Source organism: Phascolarctos cinereus, unplaced genomic scaffold, assembly GCF_003287225.1.
Source record: "Phascolarctos cinereus isolate Bilbo 61053 unplaced genomic scaffold, phaCin_HiC Scaffold_1;HRSCAF=81, whole genome shotgun sequence".
NCBI lineage: Eukaryota > Metazoa > Chordata > Mammalia > Diprotodontia > Phascolarctidae > Phascolarctos > Phascolarctos cinereus.
Window position 1 is genome coordinate 33,647,862 of NW_027555514.1, and position 18,793 is coordinate 33,666,654.

General features: G+C 40.9%; 1 protein-coding gene across 1 annotated transcript in view; it reads right to left on the minus strand.

Annotated features, from left to right (window-relative positions):
- Positions 1 to 6,345: 6,345 nt before the first annotated feature.
- Positions 6,346 to 18,793, minus strand: part of KAT2B (lysine acetyltransferase 2B) — a 107,985-nt gene continuing 95,537 nt past the window's right edge. Inside the window, 5 exon segments of the mRNA XM_020987195.2 lie at positions 6,346 to 8,445; positions 13,890 to 13,974; positions 14,074 to 14,137; positions 14,410 to 14,446; positions 16,042 to 16,156. Of these exon segments, the coding sequence (XP_020842854.1) occupies positions 8,252 to 8,445; positions 13,890 to 13,974; positions 14,074 to 14,137; positions 14,410 to 14,446; positions 16,042 to 16,156 (495 nt within the window). The 3' untranslated portion in view covers positions 6,346 to 8,251.

Below are 18,793 nucleotides of genomic sequence, written 5' to 3' on the forward strand. Positions count from 1 at the left end.
CCCTTTCCAGGGTTGTTTTCTGCCTTTGTGTCCACCTGATTCATTGGATTCTCACCTGTGGCTCCAAGGAATTGTAGCATCCACAGCAGCCACACCCTGGTAGGTCGTTTCAGCGGATGGGCTAAACCAGGTTGAGGGTAACCAAGGAATCTCAAACCCTTCAGTGAGTTAGGAGGGTTGCTACCCCAAAAATGTGAAGATTTCCCTTGGTAGAATGGGTGGATGAGAACAATTTGTTCCAGTGGCCACGAAGACAGCTGAAGCAGGCACTGGAACCCCTAGAACTTGGTAAAACATCAAAGACGTTAAGGTCATCCGCTGCATCCAAGCCACGGCCAGTTGTCTTTGACTTTGTCTTGCCACTAGACTTGCGTAACTCTGGACGACAGAGTGAGATCAACATCCAGTTTATGCTTGAGTCAAAAGACATCACCCATATTATCATTTTTGTCTTCCTCAAAGGCCTGTGTGACTGGCAGGTGGGGATAAACTTGGAGCTGTTGTCAGAACCCTGCACGTCGGCGGACCAGGACATTGGGTCATCTCATCGGATTAAAGCAGCAGTGGGATTTGGCGACCCCTGCGTATCTAAGCAGCCTTTTTGAAGGATCATACTGCTCACCTTTGGTTGTGAGGGAGGGGCTAGACGAGGTGCCCTGATAATTATCTGCTTCACCCAACGCTGGCCCACCTACTGCAGCAGGTGGGGATCCTGCCCTGAGGTCAAAACAAAAAGATTTACAAAAACTTTTGTAAAGATGTTTCCACTCAGCGTCTACTAGTACACGGAATGTGCACACTCTTACCACAACACAATCCAGCAGACCTGAAGACCACTGTTACAAGAGAACTCAGCAGATACTGTATCCAAGTGAATGAGGGAAACAAGGCTGGTAAACGGAGGCCACCTTACCGAAGTTGCAGCTGGATACATGTTTTTTCTGGACAGACTGCAGGGAAGGGGAGTGCTGCGAAGCTGGCCTAGCTTTTGCGATCAAAACTAATGTAGTCAACAAGCTTGTATGCCTATCAAAAGGAGTGAATGACAGGCACATGACAACGTGATTGCAACTTGCAGGAAAACATCACACCATCGGTGTATATTCTCCTACCATGATGAACACTGATGAGGCCAGAGCAAAATTTTATGAAGAGACCCTCGTAATCAGCATGCCAAAAGAGTGCAAGTTTATAATTCTGGGTGACTTCAATTCAAGAGTAGGCAGAGACCACCCAACGTGGCAGGGAGTCCTTAGGAGGAAATAGCAACAGCAATAGTCATTTACAACTGCAGGTGGGGGTGGGAAGGGTGTTTTCCCCTGGGGGTTCCCTCTCTCTTCATCATTGTTTGCATTCTTGCCAGAGTCCTTAATAGAATAAACCTTCACCTGGAAAATGATTACCTGAGAGCCAGTGTGGCTTCAGAAAAGGCTGAGGAATTGTCAATGTGTTTGCTGTCCAACAACTCCAGGAGAAATGCCAGGAGCAGAAGAGAGGTCTGTATGTAATGTTTGTTGATCTGACCTTTGAAAATATCAGCTGTGAGGGCTTGTGGAAAATTACGGTGAAATTTGGTTGCCTGGAAAAGTTCATCAGTATCGTACATCAGTTTCATGACAGCATGTTTTCTTAGGTTCTGGGTAATGGGTAATGGACAATGCTCTCATGCTTTTCCAGTCACCAGTGGAGTGAAGCAGGGCTGTGTGCTTGCTTCCATGCTTTTTAGCATGATGTTTTCAGCAATGTTGTTGGACACTTTTGACAAGCATCATTGTCAGCTATTGAACTGATGGTAAATTATTTCACCTGAAACAGCTACAAACCAAGACTAAAGTGGAGGGAGAGTTGGTGCATGACCTTTTGTTCTCAGATAATTGTGCACTCAGGGCAGCCTCTGAGGCTGAGATGCAACCAAGTATGGATGGATCCTCTGTTCCTTGTGCTAATTTTGGCCTAACACCAAGAAAACAGAGGTTCTCTACCAGCCAGCACCACACAATGTTGGACCCATTGGTTACAGCAGATTTTGAATGTTGTGAATCAGTTCACTCACCTTGGCAGTATATTTTCCAGAGATATACACCTAGATGAAGTTTGATGCATGTACTGCCGGAGCTAGCTCAGTGTTGGGAAGGATCCAAAGGAAAGTGTGTGAAAAAAAGTTGTAAACTGCCTACCAAACTGAAGGTCTAAAGAGCCATCGTACTGACTTCATTGTCTACGTCTGTGAAACCTGGACAGTATACCAGTGCCGTGCCAGGAAACGGAATCATTTCCATTTGCATTGTCTTAGGAAGATTCTGAAGATCACCTGGAAGGATAAAAGTACCAGACACTGAGGTCTTTTCTTAAACTAAATTGCCAAACATTCAAACTCTACTACAGAGAGCACAACTCCAGTGGGCTGGCCACATTGTTCAAATGAATTTTATGGAGAATTCACGTAAAGCAAGTGCTCCCATGAAGGTCAGAAGAAGCGATACAAGAACACTCAAGGCCTTTCTGAAGAACTTGAAATCTTTTACATAACATGGACGACACTGGCAAAGGGCTGCCCAGCATGGTGTGCCCGCATCAAAGAAGGCACTATGCTCTGTGAGCAAAACAGAAGTTCAGTAGCTTAAAAGCCTGTGAGATGTGCAGATTTAGAAACATCTCCACTCCTATGTCCGTGTGAATTATCTGTGCCTGACCTGTGATAGTCTTCTGAGCTTGCACTGGTCTGCTCGGCCATGGTCTGACACACTGCGCCTCGACTCTACCATCGTGATGTCATTTTGGTCTTCTACAAGAATGAAGACGAACCAACCAACCCTGCACTGGTGGAGCTCGCAATCCATCCGTGCTTTTCCATCTTGTTCTTCCTACCCCACAGAGGATCTGCCCAACGGACCAGGGGACTTCCCCTTCAGCTTTTGGTTTATGGATGCCACTCCAACATTTAGGGCTATCTGTTATACATTGTTCTCGTTATGTGACTGTTTTCTGATCATATATACACACATACATATACATAGGTATATGTACGTATGCGCTAACCCCATGCCCCTACGTTGCTACTTGCTCAGAAATTGAGAATTTTCTACCGCCTCTACTGTGTATCTCTCTATTGCCCTCTGATTCACTCACCTGAAGCTTCAATTCTTCAAAGATCATGGTGTCCCAAGATCCCAAACCATCTAGCCAAGGAATGGACGAGCCAGCTATTCCTGGCTCCAATTGTCAGATTGTTAATGCATGAGCATTTACACCTCAGAAATCAATCAGGTCTTGATTTATATTGATCAAAGTGATAAAGTGTAGTGTGTCCTCTTTTCCCTAGAAAGTCACTTGTTCAATATTTGTCGTGCATATGGCATAACTAGTTGAACATTTGTTTTTAAAAGTGAGCTTTTATAACAAGGATTGGCTTGGGCTTGTTAAAATGCATCAGAGTTTCTCAAATGCAATCCATTTTTCACATAATCATTTATTGTATGCAATCAGTTCTTTTTCAGTCCCTGTCTCAGACACCCTGATAAAATGAACTACATTTTCTGGGTGACAGGTATTTTTCATCCATTTAGTTTTTCCTGTATGAAATTGAATGTTGTCAGTAATCATAGATCTCATCAGGACGACTGTAATGTTCAAGGGTGTGATGTAGTCAGCATGCTGTCATGCATCATAGATATAGTATGCATGTCCCCTTCCCACACACTACAGTTTGATGCCACTGGCCTACTTGTTGTGATACTTTTCTCCATGCATTTTCAGTGGCTGTCCCCCATGTCTGATGCTCTACCTCCTCACTTCCACATGTTGACTTCCCTGTCTTTCTTCAACTCAGTTCAAATCCCATCCACAAGGGGCCTTTCCCAGTCCTCTCCCACCTTTCCTCCATCCATCCTCCCCTCCCTCATCTCTCCCCCTCTCCTCCGCCCCAGTGCCTTCCCTCTGGGATTATCTTGAACATTAGTAATGTCAAACTCAAATAGAAAAAAGGGGGTCACTAAACTTTACATGAGGATCCCTGTGATCTACCTATTGACTTAGCTCTAAAATGTGATTATCTGCTGTATCATATTATTTATTAAATATTTCCATATTATATTTTAATCTGGTTCAGGTGTTGTGGGCTACATGGTGCCAACCAACTGTATGTTTGATGTCTTGTTGTAGACCATTCCTTAGTACAATACCAGGCACAGGCTAAGTGCCTAGTAAGTGATTGTTGATGGATACATAAACTGATTTGAGTTACAGAAAAATACTTCAGAAGGACTTAAAATTTTTATACTCTCCATGTTTTCTATGGTTTTCATGTTTCTTCTTCCTCCATTTTATTCTAAGCTTTTCCTCTAAGCAAAGTATCTCTAGAATTTGTTTTCTCAGGTCTATAAATAAGCTTAAGATCAACATTTTAAATACAAATCCTTTGTCAGACTTGAAATCTACCAATTAAAAATGTCTTCCAAGCCTAGGTCCTCTTGGTAGGCAACACAGCTATTTTACAATCTTCCTTTTATTGGGCAGTTTTGAGCCCACACCATTCTGTTGAAATAAAATTCCCATAGTCTAGTTACTGAAACCCTCCATTCTTGATGTTTCTCTCTTGTCAAAAATATTTTCTTTCTTTCCATGGAGATTGCACTAAAAATTTCCAAAAGCTTGAAGCAATCAATTCCCTCATGTCAGGGAACTTTTCCACCCCACTCACAGCCTTATTAGAGGTTTATTATGAATCCGACTTTGTTATTAGCGTACCCCCAGGCCTCCCTCTCCTGTCTTCTACCTTTATTTTTATGTATATAGCCAAGATCACTATACATTAAATAATTCCAAAACCTTTAAAGTCTTTTCTGGGAGCTGTCATTGTCAAGTTTTCTCTGTATTATCTATCCCTATGACTGTCACTTTCCTACACAAAAAGTTTCAGCGGCTCCCTATTGCCTGGAGGACAAATATATATGCTCCTTTCTCTGGCACTTAAAGCCCTTCTGATTTATATTTCCACACTGATTTCATATTAGTCCCAAATTGCTAAACTCTAAATGCTAACTTCCTAATGAACTGGCCTGGTTGCTGTTGTCTCTACTTGACATTCTGTTTCATGCCTTTAGTCACAGGAACCTAAGATTTAAAGCTGAGAAAGCCTTTGAGGCCAAATCCAAACTTCTCATTTTACAGATGAATGAAATGGCCCCATGGATTTAAGGATTTGCCCAGGATCACACAGCCAGCATCTTCCAGGCACAATTCCTGACTGCAAGCCCAGAGCTCTGCTCTTTGAGGCAACTAGCTGATGCTCTCCTCACTTCCCTCAAGGAGGAAGCTTTTCCTGATCTTCCCAGTTATTACTGCTCCTCTCCCTTGCTTCCATAATTATATTTAGTCTATATATTTTAGGTATGTTAATATATACATTCTGGTTTCCTCATGGTAGAATAGAAATTCCCTGAGAGCAACAGCTATTTTGCTTTGGCAAAGCAGTGCCTGGTCCCATGCTAAGTGCTTACTCCATAAATTTACATTGTACCTCTGTGTCTTTGGTGTCCATCAGTCTGCTCTGGTTTCTCCCAACCACTCTGTTTTTCTCTGTCTCACTCCCTTTAGCAAGACTTAATTGTCTTGCCCATCTGCCTCCATTCCTGTTGGCTGTGAGCATACCTTTTGGGTGGCTGGTGAGCTCCATCTCCCTTGCTTGCTTTTAATTGTGTATCACTCAGTGTGTTGGTATGTGTACCTTTGACCCAACCCTTACAGGTCAGAGACTGGAGAACAATCAAGGTCATATTTAAAAGGACTGCCCTTTGCAGGACCCCCTTGCCTTTCTACTTCTGCTGGCATGCAGGCTTTACACCTAGCACTGGCACACAGTAGGCACTTAATAAATGTTTATTGGCTAGGACAGTTAACTGAAGCAGCAATAGAATTCCACTCGTTTCTGTAACTTAACTCACCACAGTACTATACAGACAGTGTCTTTGACGGCTATGGGCTCATTCCATGTTGAGTTGAATCCATCAGTCAACAAGCATTTAAGTACTTAATTCACATGTCCAATATCCAAAGAAAGATACAAGCACTCCAGGTTTATAAAAGCCCTCCTTGATGGGCTAAGGGCTTTTTCCCAGTTGAGTTCAAACAGTGAATAGGAATTCACTTAAGTACTTCCTGTGGGTGTGTTAAGAGCCAGAGACAGAAAGTTGTAAGCAGTCTCTGCCCTCAGGGAGCTTACAAGGTAATGGGGGAAATCTTGAAAAAAGATGCTCAGTAGTTGAGACTAAAAGGCTGTGATGAATCCTTTCCCATTTGTAGTATTAAAGGAAATCCCCTGGAATAAAAACACAACATGCCAGAAGATTTGGAACTTTTTAAAATATAATTTAAAACTATTTTGTACCAGTACAATATATTAATTTTTACAAATGTAAAATTTTATCAGCTGTTAAAGCATTTGCAAAAACCACACATCCTACTTCAGCTTTTATTGCACAATATCTATATGAAAATATTAATTTTTAAATTAGAAAACATAAATTATGCTTTCAATATAGAAGAGACGGTCAGATTTTTTTTAAAGACAATACTATATAAGAAAATCTACCCAGAAAATAACCAACTTTCACAGGTTACCAAGCTCAACAGGTGTTACAGAATGCCCAGTTCACAAAACTCTTCAAACCGGTACTAGGGAATCTTCATACAACTGCATCTCTGTACTCTATTATAAATCAAGTTGGTTTATTTAAAAAAAAAAGTTGAGGCATTTTTTTAGTGTGAGCAAGTATTCCAAGTAGCTCTTTTCCTGTACTAATTATCATAGTTCCAATGTAACACCAATTGGCCCAATGAAATTCATGCACTACTCTTCCCTCACATACTCAATTTCTGGCAACTTCACAGCTAGTGACTACCACTGTTATCACTGTAATCATGAAGTTTTCTGCCCAATATGAACAAAGGTTAAGATTCAGTCTTTTACAAAATCAAGTTTATATATTTGCATCACAAAAAAAAATTAGTGTCAAGAACATTAAGTTTGGTCTTCCTTGATATTTTATAGGAGATGGTTTTTCCAGAGCTGGACTGGTAAATGTACCACTGTTCCCCGTAGTGTGATCTGTAAACATATCCCAGTGTTGAGCTGAAATGTAACGACAAAGTAACGAGATTGTAGAATGGAGTTGGAATAGGACAGGCTTCTGGGTGTGATACCACCATAGTAGTTAAAATACTGACTGTAAAGCTTGGAAGAAAATAGATTTCCCATAGACAAATACAGAACCTGGAAGATTTGGTTGGTGGGATCTTGCAATAAGCTGATGTCCTTGAACATACCATGTGGATAATTTTTTTAAAAAAATCTTCATGAATTTTGTAGGACAAGAAAATGACCATTTAAAAAAACCAGGCCTCAATGATGCATGTGGGTGAATGTGAGCCCCTATTCTTGATGACTCAAGTGGTTCTTGGGGCTACTTTGGGAACTTATGTCCCGCATAAGCAAAGCTAGGATAGGACGTGACACCTCTGTCTAGAGAAAAGAAATATGAAAATAGTGGTCATGAAGTCCCAAGTTATTATAGGTAGATCGTATTATTTTAAAAAATTCCAAATCTTTACAAAAAATTTTAGCAGTACAAGAATGTCCAAAGAGACTCAGCCACCTCCCTTCCAATTCGCATACTCCAGAACTGCTCACAGCACCTCACCTAGATGAGTGTTTTTAAAAATATATATATATTTATAAAAGGTCTACAATGAGACCTCAAATGTAATGTATTTCACCTTTTTTACAAAAGGGTTTTTTTTTTAATTACTCTTCCCTTCCTTAATGTTCTCCTGAACAAAATAAAAATAAACTCTGTCACTCCATTAGCAAACAAACTAAAGACATTCACGGTCTGGAAATTTTTCCAAAGCCCCCAAAACTTGGTACTATGTGCAATCTCCTCCCATGTAGGCCTGGAGGAAATCCCTGATTACCTATCACTGAACATACTGCTAAATTACACACTGTAGAAAATGTACATTAATAGTAAAGAGTAAAATCTATTTCATAAAATAAAAATGTTCTGTAACTTCCATTTAAATACACATCTGAAAAGCTATAAGAGTTGTTTTTGTTGTTTTGTTTTTTGAAAAGTGCTAGTTAAAACACGTATAAGTATCTTCAATACATTGTCCCAGTTCTTTAAAACTGAACTCCATTCATCAGGCCTGGTGACAGATTAATTGCTACAAGGGAGAAGGAAAAATAAAATTTTCACTTGTCAATTAATCCAGCTTCCTTAATTTTGGTGAAGAAGAATTTCTCCAGGATATTGGCACATTTGTAGTATTCACTTTCAGGGGGGTTGTACTCTTTGCAATTGGTAAACACCCGCTGTAAGTCAGCCATGAACAATTTCTTAGACACGTAGTACCTATTCTTGAGTCTTTCACTCATGGTTTTCAAATCTGCATGAGAAAAGAAAATATCAACAGTCTTTGATTCCTTTTAATATTAGCTGATAAACAGGATCAACAAATAGAATATTTCATTAACTAGATTATAGGTTCCAGCACAAGAATACTCAGAGCACCTATACTTTTTTTAATCTACCTGGGGAAGCCCTGAGTGTGGGAACTCCCTCCACCAATTCAGACTGCAACCCATTTTTTACTTAGTAGATATATAAAAGTCCTAGGGAGTTGGCCTGGGATACTGCCAAGGCAAATGACTTGACCAGGGCCATACAATTATTTTTCCAGACTCCAGGTGCAGAACTCTGTCCTTTTAAAATGCATTCATTTCAGCCACACGCCCTGTACAGCTTCAATAAGAAGATTCTCACTCCCAGGTCTAGTATTGTGAATGATGAAGATGTAGATGACTTATCATAAAAAGAATCTGACTCATAGAATGTTAGAACAGGAAATACCCTCTGGTAATCAACTAGCCCCAGTGAAGATTTTACACATGAAGAAAGTGAAAGAAATGCTTAGAATGATGAACTGCCTAATCCTGCAAAGAGCATGCCTCCACATGAACTTAGCAAAGAGACCATCTGAGTAGACTCAACTGATCACTTTGTCAAAAACTGCCAGTATGACTTATTCTGTGCTTTTCATTGGATTCTTTTGATGCTGCATAGATCTGGAGAAATGATGCAATTGCAGATATGTTGGTGATCTATGCATTATTAAGCCCTAAAATTCCTTTCATTTCACATTTATCAATGAAGAAATATGTAGTGCCCCAATTAACTCTGATTTATTTTAAAATTAGGAAAAATTAAGGTTAAGGCATTTGAACCCAAGCAGTGATCACCAAGTATTCATCCATCGAAAAGTTTTCATGCAATCCATTACTTTGAAACTATATTAGTTTACAAATGGAAACCATATCTGATAGAAAGAGCAAGAATGCAGAGCATCTCCCACAATTTTCCCTCAAAAGATATACTAATTCTGCTCAAGGTCAGGTATGCTGCCTTTGACTTGTTTTGAATATAAACCTGGAAATAGCTTTCAAGATGATAAATGTAATAATTTCACATGGAGATGGGGGGAGCTTGCTAAACACATTCACGTACCAATACCAAGACCATATGCTTTCAAATTTTGACAGTTAATTATTAGGTGATTATTATATGCCAGGCACTGTGATAAGGGCTGGAAGGACAAGGAAAATAACAAGGAAACCAAAAATAGTCCCTGGGCTCATGGAGCTCAGCTACTAAACAGGGAGACAACATGAATCTAATTAGACATACAAGATCATATACACGATGGAAGATCACCTAAGAGGGGAAGGCCCTAACAGCTCAGAGGACCCAGAAAGGCTTTAAGCTAAAAGTAGAAGAAAGCTATGGGGAAAAAAAGACACAATCAGGCAAGTTTTCAATAAAAAAAAAATCTTTGTATGAATCCCTAAAATGGGGAGGAGACTGAACATCCTATAGGGGAAAGAGAACTGACCTTAGGGTCAGGAGAGCCCTGGCTTTATAATTTCTCTCTGACACTTACCAGCTGCATGACCATAGAGGCAAATCAAAAGTTTGCTGGGTCTTAGTTTGCTCATCTGTTAAATAGGGATAACAATACCTATGTATAGCTTCCTCACAGGATTACTGTGAGGATGAAATGAGTTGATACTGCACATATAAAATGTAATGTCACTGTCAATTGTTTGCATCAGACATCCAAAAATCTACAAGAAATAAAAAAGGAGAACATTAGAAGACTAGCTGTCACCTCCTTTAGGGTAGGGGAAGATTTCTCAACCTGTAGCTCCATCCAGGTTGAGAAGTCATGGTACAGAAACCTTCTCCCCTGATTCAGAATGACAACCTGTCTTTGAATTAAGGTCTCAGACTCACAGGTATGGAGCTGGAAAGTATTCCAGAGATCATTTATCCTAGGGGTTCTTAACACGGGATCTACAGATACCCAAGGGCTCCATGATCAGATTTCAGTGGATCCACAAACCTGAACCAGAAAAAAACTACATCTTTATTTTCAAAACCTTTACATGAAATTTAGCATTTCCTTCCTTTATAAAGGTAGACTACAGGGGCAGCTAGGTGGCGCAGTGGATAGAGCACTGGCCCTGGATTCAGGAGGACCTGAGTTCAAATCTGGCCTCAGACATAATAACACTTACTAGTTGTGTGACCCTGGGCGAGTCACTCAAACCCTGTTGCCTAACCAAAACAAAAGTAGGCTACAAACCATTTGTCTGAGAAAGAGTGCAGAAGTTTTACCAGACTGACAAAGGCGTCAGTAGAGACAAGAGCTCATTAGTTGGAAATGAGGAGGGTTGTTGGCAATCCTGGGGTGCTTAATAGATGCTTATTCCCTCCCCTTACCACTGGTGATACACTATGCAAGAGATTCAACAGGGAGTTGGCAAAAGAGACCAATATGGAAAAACTTCAACTGGGCCTTTGGTGCTCCACAAAAATGTAAGTATTCATTTCTTACGGACCCTACACCACACTGCTCTCCTGTTCCTGTGAGCCCCACATGACTGTTTCATTGGGTTATTCATACAATTACGGAGCTTGAAGGATCCCTTGGGATTGTCTTGGCCAGTGCCATCAAACTCAATAGATTCAGATCCCTGGGGGCTTCATATTGACTTACAAAAACCACAAAGTAACATTATGTGGTATTTTATTTTTATTTTGTTAAATTTATTTGTTATTTTGTCTATTTTATTTATCTTGTAATTTCCCAATTACATTTTAATCCGATTTGAATAGCCGCTTGTGGGCCTCAAAACGGACACTTCTAGTCTAGGCCACCCCCTCATTTTAAAAGATGAGGAAACTGAGGCTCTAAGTGGCTTGCCTTCAAGGTTGTACTGTCCTAATAAGGAGAGGTGATGGGCTTAGAATACGAGGTCCAATCGAGCATTCCTTCCACTATACTGAGGCTCCAAACCTCTTTTCTCCTTAAGCCCTCAAATGCATCTCAGCACCTCCACACTCCTTCAATACACGACCCTTTTTCCTGTTTCCTAAGAAATCAAGTCATTTGACATGATGAGTACTGCTATCTATCCTCCCCACCTTAAAATCTGTGTCTTCTTTCTTAAAGTCTCCTTTCTTTAAGATAATAAGGGAATCTTCTGCTCCTACTCTTAATTCTTAAGCCATGTGTCATCCATTGCCCTCTTTCACTAAACCTTCAATATTTCCCTCTTCTGGTTTTTCCATAATATTCTCAGGTCTCCTCATCCTCAAAATCACACACACATACTCACTCCAGGCTCACCAAGGACTGTCCTCATTTCTAGAATTCAATGATCTCTTGTCCCTATTGATCCTCTGTTAACTTTTTGGGCAGCATCAGGCTTTGCTGAGCACCTTTTCTCCCACTGAGACACTTCTACGCCCTGACAGCCCCCTGGAAATTGGCATGCTCTCTATTGATTTCAATTTCCTCCTCATCCTCTCACCTTGTCTTAAGTGTGGCTGGTCTCAAAGTAGTCTCAAGAGGGCCTGTAAGGTTCCAATACTACTAAGATGTTTTCATTTCTAACATAGTAAATATCAGTAGATATGACTTATATAACCAAAGCTCTTTATATTTAATAATACAAAGGGTCCTGAAACCCAAAAGTGTAAGAACCACTGCTGGGCTGGTGTTTACCACTTCTCTACCTATCAGTCAGTAAGCATTTATTAAGTGCTAAGTGCTAGGGAGACAAAGACAAAAGTGAAACAAGCCCTGCCCTCATGAAGCTTACATTCTAACATGGGAGCCAATATACAGGGTATTCCAAAAGTCTTGTTTCAAAAGTTTTAAACTTTCATAGCTTGATAATAAGCTTGAACACAAACACAGTGGGTACATATGTGAGTGTGTATCTGTGTGTGTGTGTGTGTGTGTGTGTGTGTGTGTGTGTGTGTACGTGTATGTGCACACACACAAAGCAGATGCAGGGTGTAACTTTGGATATGAAGGCACTAGGAAGTAGGAAGCCTGAAAGTACCCTCCGCAGAAGGTGGTGACCCAGATGAGTCTGGGAGTCTTGAAGGAAACCAGGGGCTCCACAGGAGGAGGTAAGGAGGCATCCATTCCCATAGCTGTTATCATCATCACCTTTATTCAGGAGATTCACAAATTTGTATCTTTAGCCCTGACCTCTCCCTATAGCCACCAGTCCAGCATTTCCAACCATTTCTTGGATATCTCCACCTGGATGTCTCACCGACTCAAAATGTCTCAGAAAAAGCTCATCTTCCCACCCCCATTTATAATAATAATAATAATAATAACAACGATAATGGTAGCGAACATTGATACAGTGTTTACTATATGCCAGGCACTGTGCTAAGTGCTTTACCATTATTATTTCATTTGATCCTCACAACCCTGAGATATAGGTACTATTATTGTCCCCATTTTGCAAAGGAGAAAACTGAGGCAAGCAGTGGTTAAATGACTTCCTCAGATCCACACAGCTTAATAAGTGACTGAGGCTGGAATTGAACCCAGGTCTTCCTGACTCCAGACCCAGTGCTCTCTCCATAGTACTATCGAATTACCTCTCTCTACTAATTAGGAGCCTTCTCTTCCTTCAGGAAGATACTCAGGTATCACCTCCACCCTATCAAATTTCCTAATCCTCCCAGGTAGAAGTGACACCCAACCCTTCCTTTAGTCATTCCTATGATCCTAATCACTCCCTAACTTTTTAAAAATACTTTTTTGTCTATATGACGTATTCCCCTACTGGACTCTAAGATGCTTAAGGATAAGGGCTAAGCCACAGAATCTCGGGTCCTTCAGATGACAAGGCACCTTGGAAGCTCAGATAGCTTCAGCTAGAAGGGCCCTCAGAGGAAACCTGGTCTTAGGATGATAGAACCAGAGTTGGCCCTCAAAGGCTACCTAGTCTGACCCCTTCCCTTTACAGAGAAGGAAACTAAGTCCAGGGAGGCTCAAAAGACATCAGCAGGACAAGCAATAACTGCTTATAATAAATAAAATAAAGGCACTGAAAGAAGGTTATACCCGAAGAGTTTATGTGAACACAGTGCAGGCAGGCAGCTAAAAAGGCAGGCCTTTCTCCGTGGCTATGATTCTGTGGGCTCTGGAAGACAGCTGGAGAATGCTTCAATGGAACACAGAGAGACACTGAGTAAAGGCCACAGGTGTCCTTCTCCCTCTTTCCTCTTCTTCCCCAACAATACTGTCATATCAACGTTCCATGTTACTGTCATCCCCAAAGTTTGTAGGTCATCCCATCTCAAGTGAACGAACACACACACACACACACACACACACACACACATTCTTTCTTCCCACTAGGAATCTCATACAATACACCTCGGTGCCCATTCATCCCCAATATCTCCAGCTAGATAGAAAGTGTTAACTCTAAACTTAGAAAATGTTAATGGCATTACCCATAGGGAACCTTATAACTTCATAATATCCGGGAGCTTCTGTTCTCTTCACGGGTTCCATGAAGGGCCAAGCGCTTTGATGGCTCTTTGGTAAAGAAAAAAGTAAGGTATCTAATATGGAAATTCCACATAGGAAAATCATTTCAAAATGTTTCCATCAAGTCAAAGGAAAGAGACAACTCACCTTCACCTGCTGTAGGATGTTTTTTAATGTGCTGTAAAGCTGATCAGGATCTTTGGGCTCTTTGCTTGAAAGAAAAGAATAACAAACAATAGAAAAACAAGGATTAGCCTTTATCCACAATCCATTTCATCCTCTACAGTGCTGGATCACATAAAAAGGGTACAGTCTATTTTGTGAAAATTATACCCCAGGGAAATATTGGATTAGACAGTATGGTCTTTTTGCTCTTTTCGCTAAGTTGAAAAGAAGTAGGGGCAGATGTTGCGACAGGGGAGTGATAGGAAAAGGGGGGAAATCATCTTCATGGACAACACTTTCTAATCAAATTATACTTACCCTCTTTCTTTTCCACTTGGTTTCCAGCCTGTCTCTCCTACACATTAATAGAATGAAACACATCATGAGAATTGCTTTTTTGATCCAAAAGGTAACAAAGTTAGCATCTTCTCAGCAACTTACAGTCCTAGTGCAGTGCTAATCATTATAATAAAGACAAATAAATTACAATATTGCTCCAAGAGGGCTCTTTAAGTCCATTCCCAATGAGAGACTGAAATGGACTCTCTTGGGGATGGAGGAAGGGATTTAGGTGATGTAAAGACAAAAGATCAATACGCATTTATTTAAAAAAAAAAAGAGTGACTCTCTTCTGCAGTTACTTCGTAACACTAAGACAGTGAAACAAAGTTGTAAGGCAATACACACCGTATTCGCTTTCCATCATTCCCTTCAACCACTATAAGGTAAATGTTGGAATCCTACTTCCATTTTCTATTACTTGAATAAAACTAGAAGCCAGAGTGTGTGGTGGTAGCTGCCAGTAGCCAATGACAGCACCTTTGAAACCAGTGAGCATGAGGTGATGAAGCTGTCCAATATCTAGCAAGGTTCTGCTCTGCTTTGCCAAAACCAGACCATCACGTACTGTCCAAACCTCAACAAGGGAAATGTCTCAGTCCTGGGTGGAAGGGTGCTGACATTTCAAACACCACCAGAGCTGTTCTTGTCATAGACCCTACCACATTTGGCAATTTGGTGAAATCTGTGGACCCCAACTCAGAATGTTTATAAATACATAAAATAAAATAAACACAAGATGACTAAGGAAACCAGTCATACTGAAAGACTTATCAAAACCTTTTTAAAGGACCTAAGTTAAGAACCCCCACATTATAGTATTATCTGCTAAGTCTGAGTATAAAGTGGGTTTCTCTTGGCCTCTGCCCAACAAAGGACTTGTTTGGCCCTGTTTTTTTTCTCCTCATCCCTCCCTGTTGGTCAGTTAATACTGGAAATAAATACTAGGAGAATCCACATTAAGATGTCTCCTTCCCAAGAGCACAGCTGGCCATAAACTCTTATACAGATTCTATGTGAGAACAGTGAGCTTGAAATAAACTAATTAAATTTGCATAGGTGAGTAAAAAACCTTCCTTTACGCAGACACACAGCTCTTAAGCAGAACCCTCAGTCACTGCCGGAGACGAACTGCCACTTATGGAATACAGCAAAGGGAAATCCTATCTGACGCCCTGTTTACTTAAAGGAGGGAGGTGTTCCGGAAGGTGAACTGGGTTTTGTTTTTAAAATAAGGGCAGCTAGATGGCACAGGGGATACAGCACCAGCCCTGGAGTCAGGAGAACCTGAGTTCAAATCTGGTCTCAGACACTTACTACCTGTGTGACCCTGGGCAAGTCACTTAACTCCAATTGCCTTTAAAAAAAAAAGAGAGAGACTAAAAATAAATGCAAGGCAGAGGAGGAACCTTAATGGAACTCCTCAAAGCCCAGGAGAGGTTGGCTCTTTGCTGGCCTCAGATTTGAGGACTAGAGCCTGGTATTCCAGCCCACCAAGGACTTTATTCGAACAAGAATGTAACTGTCTCATTCACTTCAGCTTAACTGTTGCAGGGGGCTATTGCCATAAGCAAACAACTTGCTTGGAAAGAGAACACTATAAATACATACTAATGCCAGGAATGCTTTCTATTGGAATCTGGCGAACTCCATCTTTAAAACACGAAAGTCCAGGGTAGACCTTCCGAATCTGGGCTTGCTTCCTTTCTATAAGCTTCTTAATTATCTGCAACCAGAGGAAGAAAAACAGTTTAGGAGGAGAAAGTTCATAGGAGAGCTGAAGTCAATAACATTCAATATTCTATTTCCCAACTACTCCCTTGCACATAAAAAGAGAGAAAGTGCACAGTTTGAGGGGAGAGAAAAAAATGGATACACTTTTCAGTAGGCAATAAATGAAAATATTCCATTATTAAGCCCAAGTCCATTCTGCTACATGCATACCATTGTCTCCAAATGACTTATCTCTACTGAGCAGAAAAGCTAATATTGAGAGGACGCACTGCCCCCGAGCTCACTGTCACATTTAGCCTATTTAGCATAAGTCATCTATTGTGCCAAGGTTTCTCTGAGGAGGCTGGATGAAACTGACAATAAATTACCCCTGGAACATCGGAGACAGTCTCACCTAGCCAGAACCCCTTCACATCCCCTCAATATGAATTGTGCCATTTGGACTGATGAAGCAGATTGACGGTCTTCAGAAAGAGATAAACCCTGGAGCGGGTCGGCTTTGAGTATTATTTAAACCAGCTCAGCCAAAGCCCCAGTCTGTACAGTTTGAAGACAGGGAGATCCCCTAAATGAGCTCCATCACCCTAACCAGTATGAGGTGGGGAGACTTTGGGGAAAAGATGGACACCCCAGGGATCCAGGGTTGCTAATGTACTGAGGTGACTTGTTTTGGTATCTTTTAGCTCTTCCTGAAGAAAGTAGCTTGTATTGAAACTGTTTAGCCTGTAAGATACCCTTCAAGCCCCCAGCCCATTTTCATCTTGGAGTCAAACCATGATTTAATTGAGTGTAGGGGATATAACCCCCAGGCAATCCTTGAAAACCACAAAAAAAAAAAGAAAAACCAAGTTTCTCTCTAGTAATCTGATTTTATCTATAACAAGGAATAATTTGGGAGGCAGGAAAATACATCTTTAAAGCAATAATATCAGATGAAGAAATATTTTCAATATTTTAAATAAAAGAATTTCACAAAATTATGATGCCTAGCTAAGAGACATTCTTTTTCAAGGAAATATTTCATCCCAACATAACACAGTGAATCAAGTTGGCCTCGTATTCCCTCCCAAGCTTCCCAGACACCCCCAAGAGCCAGCCATACAGGCCTTGTCTCTCTCCTGCATTCTCTTTACCCTCTATCTGTGCCCTGGCATGCCCTCCTTACTGCCACTTCCTGCAGATTCCTTTATTTCTCTGGCATGAAGCCTGGGCACCATCTTGGCATATACATTTCATGATCCCCCAACTGCTGATGCCTTCCCTTGCAGACTACCTTGTATTTTTACTTATTAATTTTGTGTTTAGCAAGTATTTATTAATATTTATCAATGTCTTTACTTACTTTTTATTTAGTATTATGCCTACCTAAATATCTTTTTATATGTACTTGTTTTCTCCATTAGAGTAAAAGACCATTGTGAACAGGGAATGTGTCGTTCTTTGTAATTTTATCCTCTGTGCCTACCACAGAGTAAGTGCTTAATAAATACTCATTGTTTGGTTAAATCTAGGACTTTTAAAAGGTTTGCAGAGCACTCAAGCCCATGTGAGACAGGCATATTATCATCAGTCCTGTGAAACAGTATGGCATAGAGGACAGAGCCTTGTCTTGGGAGTCAGACACATGGGGTTGCAATCCTACCGGCCATGTGACCCTGGGCAAATCCCTTATGCTCCTGGGCTTCAGGTTCCTCATCGGCAAAACAGGGGTGGATGAGGCCAGAAATATCCACCTCCCATGGTGGTTTAAAGGCTTAAATGGGGTGGCATCGATTCCTTGGCAAACCTTGGTGTGTGAATGTCAACTATTATTCTTAAAAGATCCATTCATGAGTGTAAGGCAAAGGGCTTGTGAGCTAGATGGAGAACCCTGGTTATGGGGAGATATCTCTTCAAAGAAGAATGGCATTTAGCTAGGGCCCTTCATTTTATATTCTTTTGGCTCTAAGTACTCAAACACACACTCATCTGAGATTATTACTTTTAAAAGTTGTCTCAAGTAACAAGGGAGAAACTTCTGTTTCTCTCCTTTGGGATTTCATGTGACTGTCTAGAGCAAGGCTCCCCAATATTTGGATAACGGTATTTCAATATAGCTAGTTGTATTCATAATCACTCTTCTGTGAAGGAATCCCTAGGCTTCATCATACTGCTTCCAAAGAGGTCCATGGCATAAAAAAAGGAGAAGCACCCCTGGTCTCTAGATGTCCTCCCAGGACCCACTGTGCTGCCACAATGATTAAATTCTTCCTCTTGGCCTTTCTCCCATTTCCCATTCTAATCTACTCCATTTGGAATTGGCGACTTCAACATCCTTCCTGTCTCCCAAGCTAGGAATCTTTAGTCAATCACTCTTCCTCTTGCACTGTCCCCTTCATTCCCAGATCCAATCTACTGCCAAGTCCTATTAAAATAAACACCATTCTTTCCAATCCACTCATTGCCATCCATGATGAGCGCGGCCTACCTCATTTCAAGTGTAGGCCACCATTACCAGTCTCCTTAATGGTTTCCTTGAAACTGCTCTGTCTTTCCTCCAGTGCAGACATCACTTGCTGCCACGTCTCTGTTACACTACACCTTTACCACCTCACTACCATGACAAAGAACCTTCTCATTCCTTCCTCTG